At 45.3% G+C, this 24,084-nt stretch overlaps 1 protein-coding gene and 1 long non-coding RNA gene across 2 annotated transcripts in view; one reads left to right on the forward strand and one right to left on the reverse strand.

The window, feature by feature from the left end:
* The window catches only part of LOC310900749, a 113,156-nt gene that overhangs the window by 86,938 nt on the left and 2,134 nt on the right, over positions 1–24,084 (reverse strand). Inside the window, exon 3 of the long non-coding RNA XR_014585361.1 lies at positions 15,564–15,848. This is a non-coding gene — a long non-coding RNA (uncharacterized lncRNA). The remainder of the gene's footprint in view (positions 1–15,563; positions 15,849–24,084) is intronic.
* Positions 1,390–4,574, forward strand: LOC310900745 (inositol 1,4,5-trisphosphate receptor-interacting protein-like 1). Its single transcript, XM_083839172.1, has one exon. The coding sequence runs from the start codon at positions 2,474–2,476 to the stop codon at positions 4,028–4,030; it is 1,557 nt and encodes a 518-aa protein (XP_083695298.1). The 5' UTR covers positions 1,390–2,473; the 3' UTR covers positions 4,031–4,574.

The following is a 24,084-nucleotide window of genomic DNA, read 5'->3' on the forward strand; positions in this document are numbered from 1 at the left end:
GGGGGTGTGGACTGAGCATGCGGCCAGCTTGAACAGCAGGAGGCCGCAGGAACGTGCCTGAGGGAGCACCAGCGGCCTGCGCACGCCAGCAGGGAGTGGGTGCAGTGGGAGGCACAACCAGCACACACCCACAGCACGAGAGGGGCTCTGTCAGTGGGCGGCCTGGACAGTTCTGCTCTGCTCGTCTGCTCTGCCTCACCAACAGGCCTGGGCTATAGCCCCAGCACCCTCCTCAGCCAACGGCAACGCGCATTCCCTCAAGCGTGTGGAAGCAAGAAGGCGCAGCCTTGGGAACCGCTCATCAGAAAGCCATCCCCTCCACCGCTGTTCCTCCAGCACCCAGTCGGACCGACACGGCCATCCAGATGGAACGCCAGTTACCTCACACGACCACCCAGCCCTCAGGCTACAGGATGCACATTGGGCCATTCCCTGAGATGGAGAACCAGGGCAAGCACACCAGTGCAAGCTGAGCCTCCTCTTCTCCAGGCCGAACCACCCCAGCTCCCTCAGCTGCTCCTCGTAAGACTTGTTCTCCAGACCCCTCACCAGCTTGGTCGCCCTTCTCTGGACTCTCTTGAGCACCTCCATGTCCTTCTTGTAGCGAGGGGCCCAAAACTGAACACAGTACTCGAGGTGCGGCCTCACCAGAGCCGAGTACAGGGGCACAAACACTTCCCTAGCCCTGCTGGCCACACTGTTTCTTATGAAAGCCAGGATACTGTTGGCCTTCTTGGCCACCTGAGCACACTGCTGGCTCATATTCAGCCGACTATCAACCAATACTCCCAGGTCCTTCTCTGCCAGGCAGCTTTCCAGCCACTCATCTCCCAGCCTGTAGCGCTGCTTGGGGTTGTTGTGCCCCAGGTGCAGGACCCAGCACTTGGCCTTGTTGAACCTCATACAGTTGGCCTCAGCCCATCGCTCCAGCCTATCCAGATCCTCCTGCAGAGCCTTCCTGCCCTCGAGCAGATCAACACACGCACGTAACTTGGTGTCGTCTGCAATGTTACTGAGGGTGCACTCGATCCCCTCATCCAGATCATCAATAAAGATATTAAAGAGAACTGGTCCCAGTACTGAGCCCAGGGAGACTCCACTAGTGACCGGCCTCCAACTGGATTTAACTCCATTCACCACGACTCTTTGGGCCCGGCTACCCAGCCAGTTTCTAACCCAACGAAGCATACGCCAGTCCAAGCCAAGAGCAGCCAGTTTCTTGAGGAGAATGCTGTGGGAAACTGTGGAGCTATACATTCCATTTTTTTTATTTCATGTAATTACACGTATTACAACACGTGAATGAGTTCCTGCCTGGCTCAATGCAAGAGCTGCTGCCCAGCCATTTGGCAGGACCCATGACAGCCTGGTCTTTGCCCCGCTCCTCTGTGGGCCAGGCCAACTCCCTGATGGGTCCAAACTTCAGCCACTAAAATAAATCACCTTTGAGCTCATCTTGCCCAGGGAAAGCCCTGGTGAAGGACTGGGAGTGAGTGCATGCAAGAAGGCAGGAGGGTTAGCACGACTGCCCATTCTTGTCTGGTGAGCCACCGGATGGCTCCTGTCACACCTACACCCAAAGTGGAGGATGCTCTCCCATCGCTGCCCAAGGCTGACCATCACTCCTCCAGCCTGGAGGCACCGTCAGCAGGGAACATGCCAGCCCCAGTCAAAATCTCACCCATGCCTTCAATGCAGGTGGAGAAGGGAACACAAATCCCTCCTGCTGGAACAGCCCTGGGGGACCAGCGTAACTCCGACGAGCTGCAAGAACAAACCTCGAGATTCGACCCAGTGGGAGCAGAGGACCTGTCTCTCCTTGCCTCCCACTGCAAGCCCTCCTGTTCCAATGACTGCCTAGGGGTTACTTTTTCAGAACTTAACGTGGAATGGCACACGAGGAGCACAGCCTCCACAGGCTACATCACCCAAATCTCTTTCTGCAGACGGCCCTGGGGGCTCCCGTGAGCTGTGCAAAGAGAGCCCGGGGGACTCTGTCCAGCCACGTGCCTCTGCACTCGGGTGACACCAGGGCCTGGGCTGCCCAGGGCAACTGGGCATCGCTGTGCCAGGGCGGGGACCGAGGGCAGGGCGGGGGCGCAGGTGACATCAGAGGACGTGTCACAATGGGGGAAGAAGACGTGTCACAATGGGGGGGCGGCTTTTAAGGCAGCCGCAGGCAGCGCTGCTGCATTTTGGCCTGAGCCATCGGTGAGTGCAGTACCAGGGGGAAGATGGGGCTAGGCCAGGGCTGGGGCACAAATGCTGGCCTCCCAAGGGCTTGCTAAGCCTGCGGCCAGGACTCAGCCGCTCAGGGCAGGGCTCGCGGCTGTCGCCGCCAGCACTGCCCACTGTCCCTGCTGCCTTCCCAGCCCCTTCGCCCCCTCTCCTACCTGACCCTAGGGGTCTGCGGCTCCTGCCGTAGCTCCCACCCAGCCCCACTGACCCGCTTCTCTCTCACCTCTTTCAGACCATGGCTTCGGCACTTTTTTTCGTCCTGACGTTCCTGGGTTTTGGCCCGCAGAAGGTCGGCGATGAATTAGATGCGGATGCAAATGAGCACATACAGCAGCGTGTGGAGATGCTGCAGGAGGGCATGATGCAGCTCCTGTTGGAAATTGAGAAGAGGGACCGGGAGCACGACAGGCGCGATGCCATGCAAGCCGTGCTCTTGTCTGTGTTGCTGCGCTGGCAGTTCTGGTTCAGCATTGGCGTGCTTGTCCTTTTCTTCTGGTACCTGTGGCGGATTCTTAGAAGGATCCGAGAGCCTGACAGCAGCAGTGAGGAGGAGAGCTCCAGCGATGAGGAGGACAGCTCCAGTGGCGAAGAAGAGGAGGAGAGCTCCAGTAGCGAAGAGGAGGAGGAAGAGCAACAAAGACCACAACCAAACCCCAATGATGCAAACGATCTGGCTGATTATGTAAGTCAGCGCATCTACTGGCCACTTCCAAATCCAACCATCAGATGCTATCAGGTGGCAGAGGTGGTGGAAGACCTCCTGAATGCCTACAGCTCGATCTTTCAAGAGAGTTTCTTTCCGGAGCTGCAGTCAGCCATCGGAGTGGGCAGTGCCTTTGAAGGTTGGAGTCCCCGTGAGAACGACACTGTCTACCGCCTACTTGTGCCCATGACAGCCCCCCGTGGGCACTCCTTCCACCTGGAGCTGGGCAAAGAGGACGATATCCTGGCGAGGAACTCCTCTATCCGTGTCGAGCTGGAGTGCACGTGCGCGAGGGAGCAGGCCTTTGAGGACATGCTGTGCTTCCTCCACCATTCTGAGGATGAGCTGAAAAATCAGGAGCCGAGCCTCCTAGACACCCTCTGCACCGACTCCTACCTAGATGCGGAGAAGACTGCAAGGTGGTTCCAGAACTTTGTGAAAACAGCCTGGGTGGTTATGCCTCAGTCGCACCTTTACAATGTAAAAGTGCTACCTTCCACCCGCTCCTGCAAGTTCCAGATGACAAATGCTACCAAGAGAAACCTCACCATTGAGATAATCTTTGGGGTTCAGCAAGGCAATTCAGACATCTTCCTGAGCAGCCAGAGGACGGAGGCCATCATCACCCCCAGCACAACGTGGCCACAGAGCTGTGCTGTTGCAGAGAGGAAGTTCTTCCAGCACATAAACTCCGAAGCCTGGTTCTACAGCTTACACCTCAAGTGCATGCAGATCTGCGCCCGTATGCTGGTGGGCACAAGCATTTCCACTTATGTCATCAAGACTGTTGTCATGCACCTCCTGACCTCCGTCCCCTTGGAAACGTGGCACAGGGAGGATTTTCTGCTGCGGCTGGATGATATCATTCGGTACCTGCACTGCTGCCTGGAAGAGAAACGCCTCAACCACTTCTTCTTTGGCAACGAGATGGTGCCCGATGTGATTGCCCTGCCACCAGCCTTCCAACTTTCTGGCCCAGTCAACCTTTTCGAGCACCTGGAGCAGGACACACGTGCCTACACCCACATGCTGGAAGAGTTCCAGGAGCTGCGCAATCGCCTCACAAGACTGATGATCTATGGACGCTGAAAGAGGCCTTCGTGCACAGACAGGGCGCTCTGCTGACAGCAGGTGATCAACTCTTACCACTCTGTGGGGAGCCAGACCTCACGCAGCTCAAGAGACTGCTTCATGGACGTTTGACGCAGAGACTGCCGATACCAACTGGGCAGGCACTGCCCGTCCCCTTGGAGGCTCCATTCCATTGGGAGCTTTGGCCTCAGCAATAAACGCCTTGCTTGAACAAACGCTTTGTCTGTGATTGTCCTCCTCGAGCAGGGCCACCTAGAGTCAGTTGCCCAGTACCGTGTCACGATGGCTTTAGAATACTGCCAAGGTGGGAGACTCCACGATCTCTCTGGGCAAACTGTACAACATGCTTTACCTTTTGGTTAGCCCTAAAGTGGTCAGGCAGTTGGACTAGGTGATCTTTAAAGGTCCCTTCCAACTGAACTATTCTAAAAGCTGAAGCTTTTCCCCTGCTTTCCCATCACACTGGTGCTGTTAACACCGACCATTAACTGTGCTCTCACATCCTATGACTAGAGATTGCATTTGCTTTTTTTAATGTGTCATTACATCTTTAGCTACACAAATCACTTGGTTTTGATACGACTGTAAAAATGTAATAACATGGAATTGTTTTGGCATTCACGTACACCGGTTGCAGTCTCCCAAATCACATTTGAGGCACTATATATCATTTTAACTTAGGACACTCATCCAACCCAAATGAATTGGGCTTTAACAAATTTTATAATCTGAATGGACACTTAGCTTTAGTTGAAGCCTTGGTATATAAGTTTACCATGAGCTGTTTGCTTTAAAATCAAATTAAGAATAAAACATCGAACAAGCATTCTGGAGGTATTGCTAAAAGAAACTAGTACTTCTTGTAAGCAAGGGTGACAGGAAGATCATCAAAAATTTTGTAATCATATAAGTTCAGATGTAAACTTGCATGCTTTGCTCACTCATTTTTATTGTTTGGTAATAACATCAAAGCAACAAGTTATCCCTTTGCTTTACTAGGATTTTGGTGCTTGCTACTTACCATTTCATAACTCTGATAAGTAACAAGCAGATTTGTTTGTCCAATATCGGTCAGCAGAAATAAAGAGATTTGATTACATAGCCAGGGTAAGTTCTTGTGCCTAGACACGTGAGCAAGGCTGGGATGTCTCTAGACCAGGTGTCCTCTGACAATGCAAAGCACACCCTGGGCACCTAAGGTGATTTGTTCTGTTAATGAGGAAGGATGAGTACTCCAGCCCCAGAAGGTTGCAGCCGTGCGTATGCCTGGCCATGATTTTGTTAATCCTGCACCAACCTCCTGCAGCGGGCTCGTGTCCCAGCCTCAGTCTGTCCCCAGGGAGATGCCTGACACCCAGGGTTGGGGCTGCCCCACTGCCCTGCTCCTGCTGGGGAGGTGGGATGTGTCCTGGCCACGAGGCCCTGACCCACCACCCTTTGGAGCCCCCAGCCCTTGTTGCGCCCTGACAACTTCAGCATTAAATTCCAGCCATCCTTAAATTGCAAGTTAGTTTAAACAACCTGAAGTGGGTTGGGTGAGGCCAAACCTAAGCTGAAGCTCAGTGGTTTGTTTATATTCCACACCAAAACAAAAGTAAACAGAAACAAACCTGTATCATTATCAGCACTTTTCTGCTGTTTGAAAACAACTAAGTTTTCTTTGTAGAAAAAAAGCTCAGGGAAAACCTTATAACCAGCTTTTTTTTTTTTTTTATAATCCAGCTGAGTTCACATAAATGAGAGCTAAACTGAAATAAAAGTTTCCACAGTCTTCTACTTTTTTTTACAATCCCAGTTTAATTCAAACAAGAGTAACTGCACGCAGACCTGCCCTGAGCAACCTCTATCACATCAAGAATTTAAAATGATGTATAATTACTGGAGTCCTATCACTTACAATTATGTTCACTTCAGACTTCCTTTACTTTGACAACAAATGGAAAATGACCTTTGAAAATCTGCGAATTTATCCCACCGTATCTTGTGCAGTTATGTCACATTTTCAACAGAAATCAGTTAGAGAAGAGCTGTCCTACAATGTCCCAAGTTTTCTTCCAGAAAAAGTCAGCAGAACCAATTATAACAACAACATACAAACAAAAAAACCACCTCGGCATCTCTTTCATTTATAAATTACATCTTTGCCAAGTGCTTCCCTGCTGCATAAAGCAGGTTGCTGCTTCTCACTTCAGTTCCTTGTGTTTTGTCCCTCAGCTTGAAAAACATTTTTGCAACTTGTTACAAGATGAGATTTTATCCCTTTAGACAGACAGACTGCCAGATCAAAAGCAGATGTTGAACAAAATCTGAGAGGTTCAACCACTAAGAGAAACCTCGAGTGCTCTTAACCTCTGCAACACCACACTGGCAGCTGACAGCGCTGCCATTTTGCCTGACTTGCTCAGTACATAAAATTAGGGATAGGAGGGAGGAGGCACTGAGCTACATAGCTTCCTGTTTCTTGCCACTGCCATAGCACCTGAGAGTTTTTCACGTACTAAGAACTAGGTAATCAACCTTCTGTACAATTCATATAGGTCCCATCTCATTTTTCTTTATTCCTGGTAAAGCTTTCAATGCCTACAAAGGGTGCTTGTAGCTATGTAGTTCAAGCAGATCAGCTTTGAATCAAACAAAGGCATTGCAGCATCTCTCATGGTTATTACATCACTGCCTCGGCCACTCTCTTCTTGAAGTTGGTTCCACAGGCAAAGCTAGGAGTGCTTCAGTCCCTTGTTCTCCTGCTCCTTTTTGAATCCTGTCTCAGAAAGCATCCTTGTCTCACCACAGTCCCACTGAAAACAGATCATTCCCCAAGTTCTCACCTTGAACGTGCCTGCCCTCCACACAGAATCTCACTTCTCTGTTAGCACCAAGTTTTTTCCCTGTAGCAGGAGAGTTTTCATTTTAGCGTTCTGCTTTAAAAAGGTGAAGTCAGAAGTGTTGTCTTCTAAAAGTGTCTAGAGAAAGGTTCTTTAGAGGTACCTTCTACTTCAGTACTTCAGGATCTGAAAGCTCTTGACACAGTGTGTCCCTGGGTCTGTATTTTTGCCCAGCAGTGGTACTGTGCTAAAAATGGTAGTAATAATAATAACAGAGCATTGCTTGGAGCTTTCAGTCCCTGACAGGGGAATCTACTGACTCTCAGGTGGAAAGGAATAGAATGCCAGAAATTCAAGTATAAACTAGTGTTTTACTGTCAAAAATTACATTGAGCATCTTGAACACAGACTAACAAGACTGACTGTATTGGTCTATGCACAAACTAATAATTCTGTAGCTCCAGCCCAGGGTTCGGCTGCCTGCCCTGTGCTCATATTGCACAGTAGAGCTGTGCAAAAAAAAAAAAAAAAAAAAAAAAAAACGACTTTTCCTGGAAAACTGTTGATGAGCTGCAAGAGTTTGTAAGCTAATATCATGCAGGGAAAGGAAAGGGGGGGACAGGACAGAAGTAACATTGCTGAGATAACAGGTAGTAACTCAAGGACAAAAAGACACCACATGAGAAGGAAAAAAAAACTAAGGACACACCTGAAGATATAAATCAAGCAAGGTCAGGTATCTGTCGTTCCAACATTCCAAAGAGGATACATCCCCCCCATCAGACAGCCTGGCTAGCTCATCAGGCATCTGCACATCTAGCGTGTCATCATTGCCATGGATGTCCTGCCTGCAGAGTCTGTGATGCCTGACGCCGTCATAAACACCAGCAGAGGAAGGTGTGTCCATCAGAGGAGTGCAGGTTTGCACTGCAGATCCCTGCAGTGATGCCATGCCCCATTCAGGGGACAGCGCTTCCCAAAACAAAGTCACTCAACTGCTAACGACTCAAAACCACTTCACTGAAAGACAAGTACACTATACAGTGTGCTGTATGCCTGTGCCTAACAAGCACATCAAGCACCTGTGTGGCATGAATCCTTGGGCTCATGTGAGTGCACCTCTGTGTGTTAGTTCTGTTAGTTCAGTTTGCTCTGTTCAATTTTTCCGAGCTCTTTAACCACATTATTACTGTATTTCATCTGGGAAGTGCTGTCTGGGAGCTTTTGGTATTTGAATGACATTGGCGATCCCAGGTCTTGAAAAAGGAGTATTACTGCCTGTTGCACCAGCACGAAGTTGTCGAGCGTGACTGTGAGTATAAGGGGCTGTACAGAGAAGAAACAGCCCTTGCCGCTATGAAAGTACGTACTCACAGACTCCCTTCTGCTCTTTTTTTTTTTTCTGAAGGATAGGGTTTACTGACCTCACCTTCATGTTTTAATGCATATTAGAGAGTTACCCAAGATAACATAGGAAGTCTGCAGCAGAATCAAGAATTAGGTTCGTGTGTTCATTAAATTTAAGGTAATCTTTTTTTTTTTTTTTTCCATTTCTTATAAGGAATTTTTAAATACTGGCTGCCAAAATTAAAGGAAGACCCCAAATTTACAGTTTTTCCCTAAATAAATAACCCTTTTCTTCCATTGAAGGCTGTCATTTCAGAGCACAAACCTACCTAAATTAGAGATGATTTGAGCATGTACAAGGTAGCAAAACTGAATTTCACTCTTAAAAAGGAAAGAAAAAACAGATAAACAGCTTGCTTCTGTCCTACAAGCCCCCAGCAAAAAATAAGGTTGGGGAGAAAAAGTTACTCTGCCTAAGCCATCCTCAACTGATTTTTGCTTGAATTATTTAAGGACAGGTTGAATAACAGAGGCTCCACCTTCTATTCCATTTTTTTTTTTTTTTTGCTATTCTTAGAGCGAAAATTCTTATGGTAATTTAAACCTCCCTTGTTTTAATTTAAATTCATTATTTCTAATTCTACCCACCATGTACTTGAACAGATTATTCCACTGCTGTTTTAAGCCACTTACACCCCTAACAGAACCTTCTTTAGTTTTCTCTTTTCAGGAGACACCATTCTCGCCATCTTCCCACGTAACAAGTCCTTTTTCCAGCTCCACACTCAGCAGCACGCTTCCCACCGAGGCCGTCTCTCACCGACCACATCCCTCTTGTAGTCCATCCCCAGGCCTCCCAGAGGAGGCCAAGCAGAGTGGAAAGGCTTCAGGTATCCAACAGTTTCATTCGTTCATCCCAAGATGACAAGGTCTATTCTGTGTTAAATCTTATTCCACTTTTGCCCTGCTGCGCCCCGTGCGGCATCGGCACCCTGTTTACACTTGCATTTTTCCCACCATGCCAACACACTTCACTGATCCTGACAGTTCTGTTGTGTTCTTTTATGAGCCACACCTGAGCATCTCTAGCACTGAGAGTCTTTTACACATTAACTGGGAGTTACAAGCCACGTTCACCACCTCTTTGGTCCCAGTGCCAACTTGGGAGGGTGACATCTCCACAAGAAGACGTGAACATTTCAGGCTCTGGATTGCAGCTTTAGGTAAAACTGGTTTTAATTTCAAGACATTGGCACATTTGGGGGATGGCTGCTAACGCTCTCCAACTGTCAGCTCTTTGGCAGGGGCACCACTCGACTTTTGGTGCCAATCTGTCTTTAGATATCGCAGCCTATAAACCTGCAGATGGAGTTTTGCACAAGCAGAAACTAACATGTCAGTTTGATTGTAGGATCAACTGGCTACGATCCAGCACTGTCTTTCCCTCTCTGTGCCTGTGGGATGTGTGCTGAGTGAACAAGCTAAAGGTACCTCTTTTCAGGGTTCAGGCACAGGCCAGCAATCTCTTGCTTCTGCTCCCCCAGGAGAGTAAATGTAACAGACTCTGACCGGAAAAGCTAAAAACATAGAGGTGTTTGTCAGCATACATTTACTGGTAGCATGGGGAAGCAGCATTAAGATTACACCCTAGCCTTATAGATGCATTCCAGCCTGTTGCTTCACTACACCAGCTAATAAAACCAAGCTTGGCACGTTTGTTGGTATTTAGGGTTTTTTAATCGACTTTATATAAGTTCGACCTAAACACCTTCATTACCAAGTGCTCCACTCTGCCCACATCACGTCCTGCGCACATCTTGTGCTTTTCTGAGGGTGATCAGACTAGGTTGTATGAGACCCCTCAGCTCTAAGTCCAGGGATGCACGAAAACAGGGTGCATTAAACACGGAGCCTGCTCCGTAACCCAGAGCTGATACCCAGCAGTGCGCAGACTAAACATTAAACCTGATATGGAAATAAAGGACATACAAGAGTTCAGAATAAAGACTGCCTAGACAAGCCAAGCTATTTTGAGACTCATCCTGAGAACTGCTAGTGGGATAGTGACTGAGAAGCACATTTACTTCTATCCCAAGCTGCCTAGTACTGAAGCCAAGCTTAGTACAGACCAAGCTGTACAAGAGAGGACTGAGGGATATATCAGTGCTTTTCCAGCAAGCCAGAAAATTAATTTAGAAAATGTTTACAAGCTTTCCTTTAGGTGTGTATTATTCATTTGACTTTTGAAAATAATTCAGATCATTTTAAACTACTATATTGCAGCCAGCAAGTAAAAACACCTTTCTAACAAGTATCTCTACAATAATAGCTTTTCAGGACACTCACTAATATCTATTCTTTCTAGTTACCAAATATACACTCATGTCTAAATAGTCAGCAGATAATTTAATGTTTCTGGATGTGACATTATGAACAGTATTCCTCTGAAAGTGGTGGGAATATATTATGACTCACACGTAACATCTATCTTCATCCTAAAAAGTAATTTAAACTGGAGTATTTTATCAGGAGATTATTAATTTTGGAACATAAATTAATGAGCATTAGCCTGAGTGAATATCTAGAAAATATTACAAATGAGTGGGAGGGAAGAAAAGCTACTGCATGACTCAGAAAAGTTTAAAACACCATTTAAGGGGGTATAAGTACAGTAATAAAAAAATGGCAGTTGAAAAATTGAGACAGATTATGTCTGAAGTAAAAGTCTACTAAGGACAACAGCAGTTCCCCCCACCACTGCAACAGGTCTTCTACCAAGTCACCATGAAGAAAAAACAGAAAGCACCTGTTTCTTGTAGGAGTATCGCCATGGGGGTCGACAAGCCCTGTGGTTGGTGTTAACATCGGACTCAAAGATGAAGCCATGAGGAATGTAAACAAGTTAGAAGGAACAAAGAAGTGGCGATCCACAAGACACTTTGCTGTCTCAAACCGCTTGTTCTCCAACCATTAAGACATGGAAGTTGCCAAATGTTTGCTGTTGCTGGGCAAAGTTGTTAACCAATGAATAGCTAGTGGGAAAGTACCACTTGTAGAGCTAATGGTATAAGAAGGGAGCCTGTCCTCAATAAGGTTGTTGAAGATATTGATCCCCAAACTTACCCTGGTGTCTGTGTGGTCATTATAACACAAACGGCGCCTGAACAGGGACAGGCCAACAGAACAGGGACAGGCCAACGGAACACCTCACGAAGATGGGTTCAGCTGAACCCAGCAAGCTGAAAGAGCCAAACCTGGCAAGCTGAAAGAACCAAATCCAGCAAGGTGAAAGGAAGCGCACCCGAGCTGAAAGAAGCGTTGTGCTGAGAGAAGCAGACCCGCACACACAATTACCTCTCACTGGCTGAAGGTAAGCAGTTGCACACCATGGGGAATCATATGGCCTTAGTAACAAAGAATGTCATGGGAACCTTCCAGATTATTCCCTCTATTAAGAATCAGACAGTTTACGATCCTGAAACATGGAACCAAATTGGGGTCAAGCTCTGGGACTCTGCTACTAAAAACGACAAGGTCGTGGCTGGATTGCTCGGCAGCTAGCAAGCAATCTTTGAGGCCTTAAAGAGCCATGTGGGACCACAATCAGAAACATCTTGTTTGGCAGATAGTGAGGGAGCTGCGAGCTCATCCACCGATCCCCCTGCTACGCCTTCGCCCCCCCCACCATCACAGGCCTTTGCTGTTATGCCCCCTGGTTAGCTGGACTATCCTTTTGATCCAGGCCTTATAGACCCTGAAAAGGAGATGAATCTGTTTCCCTTCGATCCAGGCAGGAATAGAACACATAGGGCCCAAAGGCCGAGTTGCTTAACAACTTAAAGCGAGACATATTGTTCCCACGCCTAGCCCCTGAAACTCACCAGTGCTTGTAATCGAGAAAAGAAATGGAAAGTGAAGACTTACATGATTTGAGGAAAAATTAATGAAGTCATGGAAGATATGGGAGCACTTCAACCAGGACTGCCATCTCCAACTATGCTCCCCCCGTCATGGACATTAATAGTAACAGGCTTAAAGGATTGTTTTTATGTTCACGTTTCAATTGATACGTTTTCTGCTTGTATTTTTGCATCTGTTCATGCAGGAGAAAAGGCAAAGGATGTCTGTAAACATCTTCTGTCAGCTTTTGCAACATTAGGAATCCCCAAAACAATCAAAACAGATAATGGCCCAGGATATGTGGCCCACATAACCCACTTTTTTTCAACAGTGGGGCATTCAACATCTGACAGGTATAGCCCATTCTCCCACGGGTCAAGCAATTATTAAATGAGCCCATGGTACCCTAAAAGCTATGCTTCAAAATCAAAAAAGGGGGAGTATGGGTATGACCCCCCAGGAAAGGATAGCTAAAGCATGCTGTTATGTTCTTTTTTTATTATTTTTTATTATTTTTTTTTTTAAATCAATGGACAGAGGAAGGTCCTCCAATTCAAAAACATTTTAATCATAATACCTTAAACTCAGTTAAAGAAAAGGCACAAGTCATGGTAAAAAATTTAAGCACCAATCAATGGGAAGGGCCCTACTCTCCAATAACTTGGGGCCAAAGTTATGCTTGTGTTTCAACAGGAACTGGTCCAAGATGGGTGTCAGCACGATGGGTCCAGTCGTCCATCTCATCATCTGCCTTAACATGATCACAGCACTCTCCTCTGCTGTTTGGATTCCAGCTCAACCAAAAAACAACATATGGGAGGGTCCCGCTGGCACATGCAGGACCCACAAACAGGTGCTCCAGGAGCTGCAGGGGCAGCCAGAGCCCCCCGCTGGGCAGCACTCAGTGCCTGCCTCTCCCAGGGATGTGTTACAAAGTTCGTTAAAGATAGGATTAGTATGCCTGGTAGTTTTTTCTTAATTTGTGTTAATCCTACTTTCTCTCAATAAGGTTGTTGAAGTTATTGATCCCTAAACTTACTCTGGTGTCTGTGTGGTCATTACACCACATTTCTCATCCTCCCAGGTTTGTTATGACCTGAATGGGAGATTGCCATGATACAGAATTTTTAAGGACACAATGAGCACTGAGTTTGAGACCATGAGTCAACACAAATTACTTCTTGAGTCTAGAAGACTCCATTTCAAGCTATAAAAGAAATTGGAATGAGTTGTGTCTCACTGCCACTTCCCAAACCATTCGCCAGTGACAAAGCCCAGGCAGCATTTTCCCATCTGTAGCACTACAATACAGTCAGGATGTCACCTGTGTGAAGAGAGGCTAGAAGATACCAGGGGTGTAGATACAAACATCTAGAAAATGTCTGAAGAAACACAGAAACAGCTTAGTTTTGAAAAGAGAGAAGTCATCTTCACATATGAGGGCAGCTGAAAGGAGAGTGGAAATAAGCCCTTCTCTCCACATCCAGGATGGCGAGGGCAAGGAGTAAGTTTAAATCGTAGCAGGGGAAAATTCAGGCTGGAGTGGCTTTAACATTTCTAAGACTCAGAACAGCAAAGCAACAGATGGGATGGGGAGGAAGTTTTGGGGATCCCCTTGTGGAAGGAGTTCAGCACAACATCGGGGAATTGACATGTCAGGGATGGCAAAAGTAGCATTGCTTATGTCTTGGGGCAGAAGGATGCCCTTGATAGCTATTTGCTAATCATGGGAGATACGGACCTTAAGCAGCCATTTCCTATGATTAGCAAATGGGCAGAGTTGAGTTCCTACTTGTACCAAAACCATTTCATTTGGCAGCACGAAGAGACCTAAAAGAGTGTCTGGGAGAAAAAAAAAAATCAAGCATGCAGCTTGGCAGGTGGTAATAGTCAGAGAGCATTCCCCATAGTCTTTAGAGAATTTATGAAGTACATCATCAGAGGGTGATTGTCTGTGTCACATATGGGAATACAACTACTTAGAAATGTTTAACTTTTCCATTTTGCAGTTGGAATAGCCCACCCAGGGCTCAAAGCATAGGCACCATCTGACAAGCTTTTAATGGGAACCCAGTGAGCCCTCAGTTGTTTGGAAGCATGAATACTAAACTGAATTTCCCCAACTACATTTCTTGTCCTTTATGAAAAAATAATGAATTTTTTCTCTGTGAGTATTTATAGTACTTCATGAATTTGGGATGAGTACTAGCAAATGGTTTAAGAGCTAGCAGAACAATAGTAAATAAATGCATAAAGACTTGGACTTAACCTTTTGATGTGATAGTTTCTCCTCCCTTGATTCTAATTAGCAAGGGGCAACTCACATGCTGGGCCTTGCAATGCGTGGTCTTTTACAGGACACAACCATTAACTTCTTAGGGACTAGATTTAGTCTGACCTTTTGCTTAACACATCTGGCACTGGAAACCCCAAAATACACAGGCTGTGGGGAGCGCGTACTCAGAGACCATTTCTACAGAAATTTCAGGACTACCTCCTCTGTGCCAACCAGTGAGTAATTGTTTCCCATCTTTTCTAACATAATAGCAGATACCAGATGAAGCAGCTCCAGGCAGCCACTTACACAAATTCGTGCATGGAAAGGTCAGTCTCTTTGAGGCAGCGTTACCTCCTACCCAGAGCTTCTTGAGGAAAAACCACTGTGCAGAGAATGTGTATTGTAGGTTTTGTGTGTCTGCCTCTGCAATGCAGAGAAGGAACCACTCTGTGCTGTATTTATCAAGAACCACCAAACACAGAAAGCAAAGTTAGTTCAGGTATCTGGCAAAGAAAATTGTGTTTTAATTTCCCCAGCATTTACATGCTTCTCTTACCCCTCTCAGAAAGATATGGGGGAAGATGCGCCGCCATCTGACGCAAAGAGGGCAGGATACCTTTGTACAAACACTTTGAGGAAGGAAATTCAGGACACTGGGACTCTAAAGTAATTCCTCCAGTGTAGGAACAACACAGGTGGTGCTTACTTTACACTGTCCTCCTGAATACTTCCTTCATTGGCACACACATCAACAGGTTATTTGTTTATTACAAGGTTCATTTGCAATATCAGTGGTGATTCAAAGCTTCCATACAGCCTTGTTTCATTTAGGAAAAAAATATTGTTTAGGTTAAGCTGTATTTTTTCCCCATGAGTCACATATTTGAGGGTCTTCATGAAAAGAGCGTGAGCAACAGCAAATCTCTCGTAAACCAGGGAGAGGAGAGCAACTGAAGCATGAGCCTGTTGCAGCAACAAAATTTTGCTATGATGTTTTGTCAAACACAATTCTGGAGTGTTAAGCCTTTCTTAAGAAAACAAGGTCTATGGAAGTGTATTTTTAAAAGTGCCCATATACCTTCATGAAAGAAGCAATAAGCGCACAAAGCAAGAACATGCACAACACATTTTCCTCATGCACTTGCACACAAATGTATCAGAGCTCCGAGGGGGAAACTCTTACCGAGCCAGTGACCTTTCCTCCAAAAACACCCGAAGTTACTTGCATCGTGACCATGCAATGATTACGCTGAGATGAGGGCAGGCTCCTCCAAAACTACCTGCTATGCAAGGCTGAACACTCAGACTCCATTTTGTAGGTCAGCTGACAGCTGAGGGGAGGAGGAACAGACTTCTGAGCCTCAAGTCCTTTCTCCAAAACACGTAAGAAGGAGCTCTGCCTGTATGGGAATCTGCAGTTTTGGACGTTCACCGACCAGCACAACGAAAAGGTACAGGATGTCCATTTCTGTTATAACACAAAGGGACGTTAGCCAGGTCAAAAGTGACAATTATAAGAACAGCAAGAAGCTTTCGCATCCGCATTGTATTTGCAGCTAGCATACCAAAGGAGAAAAGCACAAGTCTGCTCTGTGACATAAGGGGATTAGTAATATCCACAAGATCACTTAATAAGCACTGCTGGTATTTTGCCAGCCTTGCTGCCTGCTCTCCAACCAACAGCCATGTTAACAGCTGCTCTCTGATTTCAAAGCGCTGCTGGTGGCAGGAAGGGCAACTGGCAGAGTTTTCCCTGGTTGGAAAGGCTGAGCACTCGTAAAGCTCTAACTCTCCTCTTTGCATACCTCTGGTCAAACACTAACAGATCATTTTCAGCCACCCATTAATATTTTATCTAAAAAGATGTACAGCAGTCTTTTCTTAGTACACAAGCAGGCATTTTACAACTTGCAAAATAGCGGATGACTGAGAAAGTCGGGCTGAGAGCCAAGTGTTACGGAGATCTGGCTGGCCATGCTCTCCTGGCAAGTGCAAGCATCCTGAGCAACCTTGGGAGGGAACTCTGGAAACCCAGGGGCCAGGACAAGTGCATTTTCAGTGGCTTGGAAACATTGAAAAAAAAATTTGCTCTCAGGTCAGTACGGAGAGAAGAATCTGTAAGTGGCAGGTCCTGGGTCTGGGGACCTACTGTACCATTTCAGATCCTGACTGTATTGACAGAAACACATGAAGCCTTGACACAACAACTCCAGTTTGGGCTCAATATGCAGTATAAGCACACACCCCATTACTAGTTCATCTGGTCATGACTAAGTCCTGGAAACTGGGAAGTCTAAGTAATAGGGGGATTAAAGAAGAAAAAAATGTACTGTCACATAAGAGATTTTCCTCAAACACCACGTGCCACCCGTCCAGCATTTCTGCACAGCCAAGTCCTGTTACTGTGAAGGAGCAGTCCAGAGAAGCCAAGCAAAGCCAAGCCAAGCAAAGCAAATGGAGCTGGCAGCAGTGCTGACAGAGGCAGGTGAATCCCAGCGCTGTCAGCGCAATGCTGAGCTTCAGTCTGTGTTCCAAGAGCAAGTGCTAAGCTTGCACTAATTTTTCCTTTTTCTTTCCCCCCTCATCGCCCAGCCTGATTTGTTAAGCAGTGTCCTGCCCAGAAAGAGAATTAATGAGGTTTCATCTTTTCAGGAGTTCTTTTTTTTTTTTTGAGACAGTCTAAATTGCAAAGCTCAGCTGATCCCCTCCATCCTACCCACGTCTCCCCTTCCACAGCTTAAGCAGCAGAGATGTGTGCTGTCAGCTATTATCCTGTTAAGAGCCTGAGACTACCACTATAAATACCCAGTATTCTAATGCCGGCATCGAGCTCCCAGAGAATAAACTACCTTGGTACCTTGATTGAAGAATGGGCTCATTAAGGTAACAAAGTGACAGTTTTGAGCAAGCTCCCTTTGCAGTTTCTAAATGCATCTGCTCTGATGGGATTAAAGATGTGCTACCAACTGGGAGGAAAGAATATCCTTAATGTCAGATCTGCCTCTGGCTACATCATTAAGCAATAAGACATGACAGGCAGTACGCTTCCAGGAGATTTTTTGCATGCTTAGGTATGCAGTGAGGTATAATGGTTAGAGCAAAGCAATTTTAGCCCCCAAGAGCTGTGGTCATTGCACCAGTACATCTTATACTCACACCCCAGCTAGCCAAGCCCTATGCATTTCCAAGGCAATAACACAAGGAAGCAGTCATAGAGCACTTTTTTTTTTCTACATCCCTAATTAATGGGGGGGGGGGGGGGGGGGGCAAAAGGTTTGCTCTCCCCCCATTTAAAATATTTCTATTTCTTATATTTGGCTTTGTGCTACAGGTTCCTTCAGCAATGAAATATCAGTTACATGCTGAGATAGATTCTCTTTCATCAAATGGAAAGTAGTCTTCCTTGATAGAAATTACAGCCCATCCTGCCATCATCCCTTCTATAAACATGTACCTTTTAGGAACCAGGCAATGGAGAGAACCTGACTCATCCCACAGGCAAACTGCCTTACTCCTCTGAATGTCAGTTTGTTGTTAGATAGGATGAAGTACTCTTTGGGAAGAGGTCATTGACAAAGAGAGCTATGAAAGAAGATAGATATGTATTTAGAAATAGCATATGATTGTCCTAAGATGAGAACCCTCTTGTCCAAGGATCTTTGACCATAAGAGGCTGATAAACTTTCAAAGCTTTCCAACTACAGAAGATGAGGGGATTAATACCATCTGAAATACATCATTTTTTAATAGAACATTTACAAAGGCAGAATATATTGACAAGGCAGACAGTGGGAACTTGCAAAGCAAACTTAATTTTGGTTTAGTTTAGCTTTCTTTATAGAGTTACCGATGCTACTCATTTTCCTCTTTGTCTCCTACATTCTTTCTGCCTATCTCATCTCACCCCTTCACTCTGTCTCCTTCCCTGGGGGGCTCTTCTGAACCACCTCGAGTCTGTACAGCACACAGCACAGTGGGGCTCTGTTCTTGATTTGCCCATAGATATTACCAGAAGGAAATAAAATACAGCATCCTTGTTAGCCCAGGATTTATTCCTGGAAGGCTCAGAGATTTTCCCATCAAGCTGGAATTGTTTTAAAGGCTTCAGAAATGTTATTCTGCCAGCTTTTCCCCAACCCAGTAATAACTTCTTAAATGAGACTGCAAATTTACTTTAATCATTGTAAGAAAGAAGAAATGAGGGGAAGGAACAGTTTCAGAGGAGGCATAAATTTGTTTTGCTCCTGTTTAAAGGCTTAACATTGTTTTCTCCTTTCCTGACATCAGAAGTCCAGATAAGAACAACCAGCCTTCTGGAAATCATCTGAGATGAATATAACTCACTTGAGTCTGTAGAGAATAGAGCAGGTACACTGCTTGCATATGATAAGAAATACCCTCTGTGGACAACATACAGGTGAACCTGAACTGTTCCTCTGGCCACAGCTGTCCTCTCCCCTTTACAAAAAGATTACCTAGTAAATCAAAGGGATGCCTTGAAGGCCCTGTGATAGAAAACAAAGATAGAAGACACACACACCAATAACAATCAGTCCTGCTATAGTGTATTCAGATAGGCCACACATCTGTAGACGGGCACATATGAGGACTAGGAAAACAGTACCTTACAAGAAGAAATACCTGGCATTCTAAGAATATGTGGCAGTTATGAATAGGGCAACAGTTCCGCAAGTCTGTTAAAGTCTTTTTCTCACAGCCCATCTCAGTGCTGTTAAAGACTTCCTGCCAGAATGCAATCTAGGTGTAGCATTTGATGCGAGTGGACATCCAAGCGTACAGCTGCTGGTGACTGTCACTACCATTACATCAGGGAGGCACCAGTCTCCAGATCAGGCTGGAAATTTCAAAAGACAGGACTATTTTGTGGCTTGCAATGCATCTGGACTGTGCTAGGAGACAACCTTCTTCATTTACTCTCACATGTGCTGGAGGACTTCGATGTAAAGGTCTTGTTACATCTTTGGATTTCCTGTGCTCAGAAATACAGGCTACGTGCAGCTGGAGCTGGGCTGGAGCTCAGCTGCCTACAGTTAAGCATGGTAGTCAGAAACCACAAAGTTTTGACCAATGCCACCATGCCTGAACACACACACACACACACGCTCATGACTGTATTTCACTAATATAAAACTAATTGTGCATGCATTAATTGGATTGCATTAAAAATAATTCTGGCACATGTCTGAGATTTGTGTACTTCCCATTTCAAGCACATATACAAGGTCTCTTCATCTTATGAAAGATCAGAGAGGTCTCTTTTACTCAGACCCAGTCTCCAAGCACAGAACTCTTCTGGGAGTTCAACATGCCCAGGAGCCAAGCTGCCAGGCAACAGAGAAAGGCCTCCAGCTGCTCTGTTGTACTGCCTGATGCCATGCTAAAATGAGGGTAGCAAAGACCAGATAATTATGTCAGAGTTGCTGACCAGGAATCCAGGGACCTAATGAAGTACATGTCCAAAAATATTATATATATGTATATACGCATTGGAATAAATTTAAGCAGTTTGATGTCCTTCCCAATCCTTACTTTTCAGCATGTTTTGCTTATAACTGGTGCATGTTCTTCCCGTCAATGATTTCTCAACCAAGAAAAGCAACTAAAAATACTAACTCCCACCATGTTGCAGGAGCACAGCACACCCTTGGGCACCAGGAGTTTCCCAAGAACATCCCCTAGCAGATGGCGTACACTCAGTGAACCATGGATGGGAAAGGGAATCCCCAAGAGATGCTGTGACAGCAGAGACGTTGTGAAGGAGATTATTTCCATGTCCTCACAATCCATTTCCATACAGCTCTAGACTTTTCTCCCCATAGCATTCAAGACTTGAGCATCTTTAATGATTCACACTTCTGAGACTGGGATGAGGCAGGGAGGAAGAAAAAGCACTTCCTAAGTTTGCAGAGAAATCCCCGAGACACCAAGGGCCTACCCCCAGTCTCTAGGATGTGAGATGAACAGGACTAGTTCCAGAACAACATGTAGGTGCACCAGCACTATTATATGAGCAGCAACAAATAAATGCCTAAGAGACAATTTCCTGCCTCCAGGACCCCGGCTGTTTACTCGCCTAGCTCTGTGCTCTGCAGCATAGATGTACCACCTGTCTCTGAGTCCCCAGGCTCTGCACACCATGTTGCACCAAATAATGGTCATAAAGTACTTTTCAAGTATAAGATCATAAAGCAGAAACACAGCCACTGAAGAAACAAAAAATCTCTAGGCCCAGAAAGCAATAGCTGGACCACATCCAACAACCTAGCCATGGTAATACGTTTACTGCCTCTTTTCTCAGCACCACCTTCTCACACTTCTGTGCACATGAGCACCAGAACCCCCAGGACATGAGATATGTGAGTGACCTGCTGGACAGCAGAACTGGGCTGACTCCAGTGCCTTCCAGGGCTCCCCAGCTCTGCCCAGCTTGGCAATCTGTACAGCACAAACACACACCAAGTTATTTCATAATTTAACAGATACAACAAAGCAGGAGGCAATCTGATAGAAAACAACATAGCTTTCAGGATAAAGAAGGGTCTCTCTCAAGTTAGAAATTCCTGTGGTTTGGTTACTAGACCAGCTTTGTCAATTATAACTTTAAGGAGACTTACACTGTAATCAAAAGCTTAGGTGTTCCACAGCATCAGTAACCCCATCCGAAGTGAGACTTGGATAAATGAGCAAAAAAGTGCTGACATTAAAAATGATACACTGCAGTGAGTCACTCAATTAGCAACCTCTGTGCAATGTTTGGTTGACAGAGAAGGGCTGTCCTATCTGGTAAGTGACTCACAAAATAAAAGAACGTAATACAGTAGTGATCAATCACAGAGGTGAATAAGCAGCAGCGGTTTTGTCCAGAGGCTGAGTAACATACTCAGCTACACATCAATGATCCATGCTCCTGCTTCTTTCCACTCATTTAACTGAGTGCTACATTGCCTAAGCTCATTGTATCATGCAGTGCCTTATCTAAAGGTTGGAGATCAAAGACCAGAAGAAGACTTCAGACAGTCCACATAACTCTTCTTGCCAAACCCTTTTGCCTGACTCCAGACAACCCTGCAGAAGATCACAGGAAAGGAATTGTACAAATTCCACCTGAACAGAGGCTTCTGGCAAAGCCAATAAAAAATAATTTTAACCCAAAGTAGTAGCTCCTATCACCTCTTCTAGGATTAATGGACAGAAAAGTCTGTCCTTCCACTTACTTGTGGATGCTCAGCCCTATCCACATCCCAAAGTTCATAATTCCCTCAATTGTGGTGAAATATGGCTGAAGCATTCACTGTGCAAAGTCTTCTTCAGTTCAGAGATCCAGCCAGAGCCCAGCTTCCTCCCATCCCCAGCTGTGCTAGCGAGGGAACAAACTGACGAGCAACAGGGCCAAGTCAGTTCTGCTACCATAGAAAAATCATGTACTCTGTGCTGGGAAGGGAATATGCTTTTACCTATTAAACGCTGTTGCACAGTGGACTGGAAAGATGCTGTCAAAATAGCAGTTACATCAAATAGAATCTAGTAACTGCGGCCATTCACAAGCACAGCAGGTAAGGCACAGTCAAGAAGTCAATGTTGATGGGCATCCTGCAAAGAACCTGTTGTTTCGGTCCCGCAAGCCATGCTGCTTGCTGTCCTGGCACCTGCTCTATGAAAGCTCTTCTGAAAGAAAGACATTGAGAAACACCTCATAACTGGAAAGGGGAGAGGTGGCTGGGCAGGCGGGCACTGCTTCGAGAAGATACAAGTTCCTGCAGGTGTTTAATGGCTCCATGCAATATAGGAAGACTCACCCAGGAAAAAGGTGAAATCAAAGATTTTTACCTATTTCTCTGGTCTCTCCTAAAGGAAAACTCACCATTATATACCACATGAAAGCAACATCCAAACACCAAAAAAATAAAAAGAAATTCAGGACCCAGAGCCAAATTCTTTGGCTCTGAAAGGTTGACTCTTCAACCTTAGTAATTTTTTTCCTCCTTTTAAGCCATGCAAATACAGATAAAATATCCTAACAATACTTACAAAACCTTTGCAATGCTTGTGTCTTGGGTGATCACATTATTCATACATTAGCTAGCTGTAAGTTAATAGTGCAGCTCATTCAACTGATTTCTTATTCAACTTTCATACAGCAGTACATAATGGCACAGTGTGTCGTAAACCCTCTAGAATACTATTTTAATGTCTTCCCCAAATATTTCTAACCTAGCATTACAACAGTTTCTTACAACTGTAGAGCTAAATTTCTTGGAATGCATGAACCCAAATGTGCTGAACCCAGAAAAAGTCTGAAGATAACCTAAGAAGCAAGAAAAAGCCTTTTTTCACACTTAAAGACTGCATTCACTTCAGAATTTCCAAGGATAATGATGTTTTCTCCCTTCAGTAGAACACCACAGCCAGACCCAGCTACAGTGATGCTGTAACCCATAACATCTGATGTTGTAGTGGGCTGTTCTGGGGGAGACACCTCGAGGTCTCTTCCATTCCATTTTCCTCCCTCTCCATCCCCTAAATCCATTCTGGTGTGCAGGCGTAGGATAAGGGCTTATTAAGCTTTTTTTTTTTTTTACAGTAACACTACAGAGCAATACCTTAGCTTGGAAGTTAGCCAGTTAGCCCAAGCTCTTCCATTGCACATCAGTGCCTTCAAGCTGTTAAGAAGGCAGAAAAAAATCCTAACTACTCTCCTGTACCTGGACACACTCTCACTTTGGTAGACACCTGAGCTAACTTTAAAAACAGTTGAAAGAGTTGCACAAAAGGCAGTTCCAAATGAGGTTCCTGTCTATCTCACCAACGTTCACTGGTACATGCTCCAGACAACATCTCAAAGACAGGCAAAAGTCTGAATTCCAAAAGAGCTGCCATGACCCAATTTTATTTCAACCTTCAAGAAACCTCAGCATGCACATTATTTCTATATTTTGACTTAATTCATAGAAATCCACCCCTTCATTTCCAACCAAAGTTTATAGGTCAGAGGAGTTTCAGCTTGTGGCCACATCCTTGAGGGTGCTGTGATAATCTCCTTGTCAAGTGATGAGCTGAGTTCAAAATTTGTTGGGCTAAGGGCAGTATTTCCATTACTAGAGTATGGAAGGAATCACATCTATATAACAATACAACCTCTCCTGGGCCTGCATTGCTATAACTCAGATTACATGCAGCCTTTGAAACCAATCAAATTATCTTCTGACTTTTCTCAACGTAATGGAATCAAGTCCCAGAGACTTTCAACAGACCAAGTCTGAAGAACACCTGTGTCATCTTAGGATCTCCAGAGTTTAACTATTCAAATCACATTTTTTCAGCTCTTATGTCGTAGCAGCACATTTGCTCTTCTCCATCACAAAACACAAGCACACCATTCAGTCAATTATGTTAGGATACTGAAGCAGGTTAACAGAAAGTGTGCATCAGCATATCATCTTCAGGTAGAAATTCTATGTTTTTATTCATTTTTTGTTGGCAACTGTCTGCAGAATTAAGCCCCCTTCCCTTCCAATTCTTTCAGCTAAAAAGAAGATCATTTGGATGCTGTACAGCTTTAGTCTGAGCAGCAATAACTGCAAATGAGGTCAAAAATAGCATAATATTCCCAAAAGAAAAGTCAGACCAGTTATGTATCAACTACTCTTTCAGCTAACTAAAAGTAAAGGCTTACTAAAGGTAAG

Source organism: Anser anser (genome assembly GCF_964211835.1).
Source record: "Anser anser genome assembly, chromosome: 5".
In the NCBI taxonomy this organism is placed as follows: Eukaryota; Metazoa; Chordata; class Aves; order Anseriformes; family Anatidae; genus Anser; species Anser anser.

Excerpts from the sequence above, each read along its gene's own strand:
- LOC310900745 (XM_083839172.1), top strand. The coding sequence starts at position 2,474 with ATGGCTTCGGCACTTTTTTTCGTCCTGACGTTCCTGGGTTTTGGCCCG.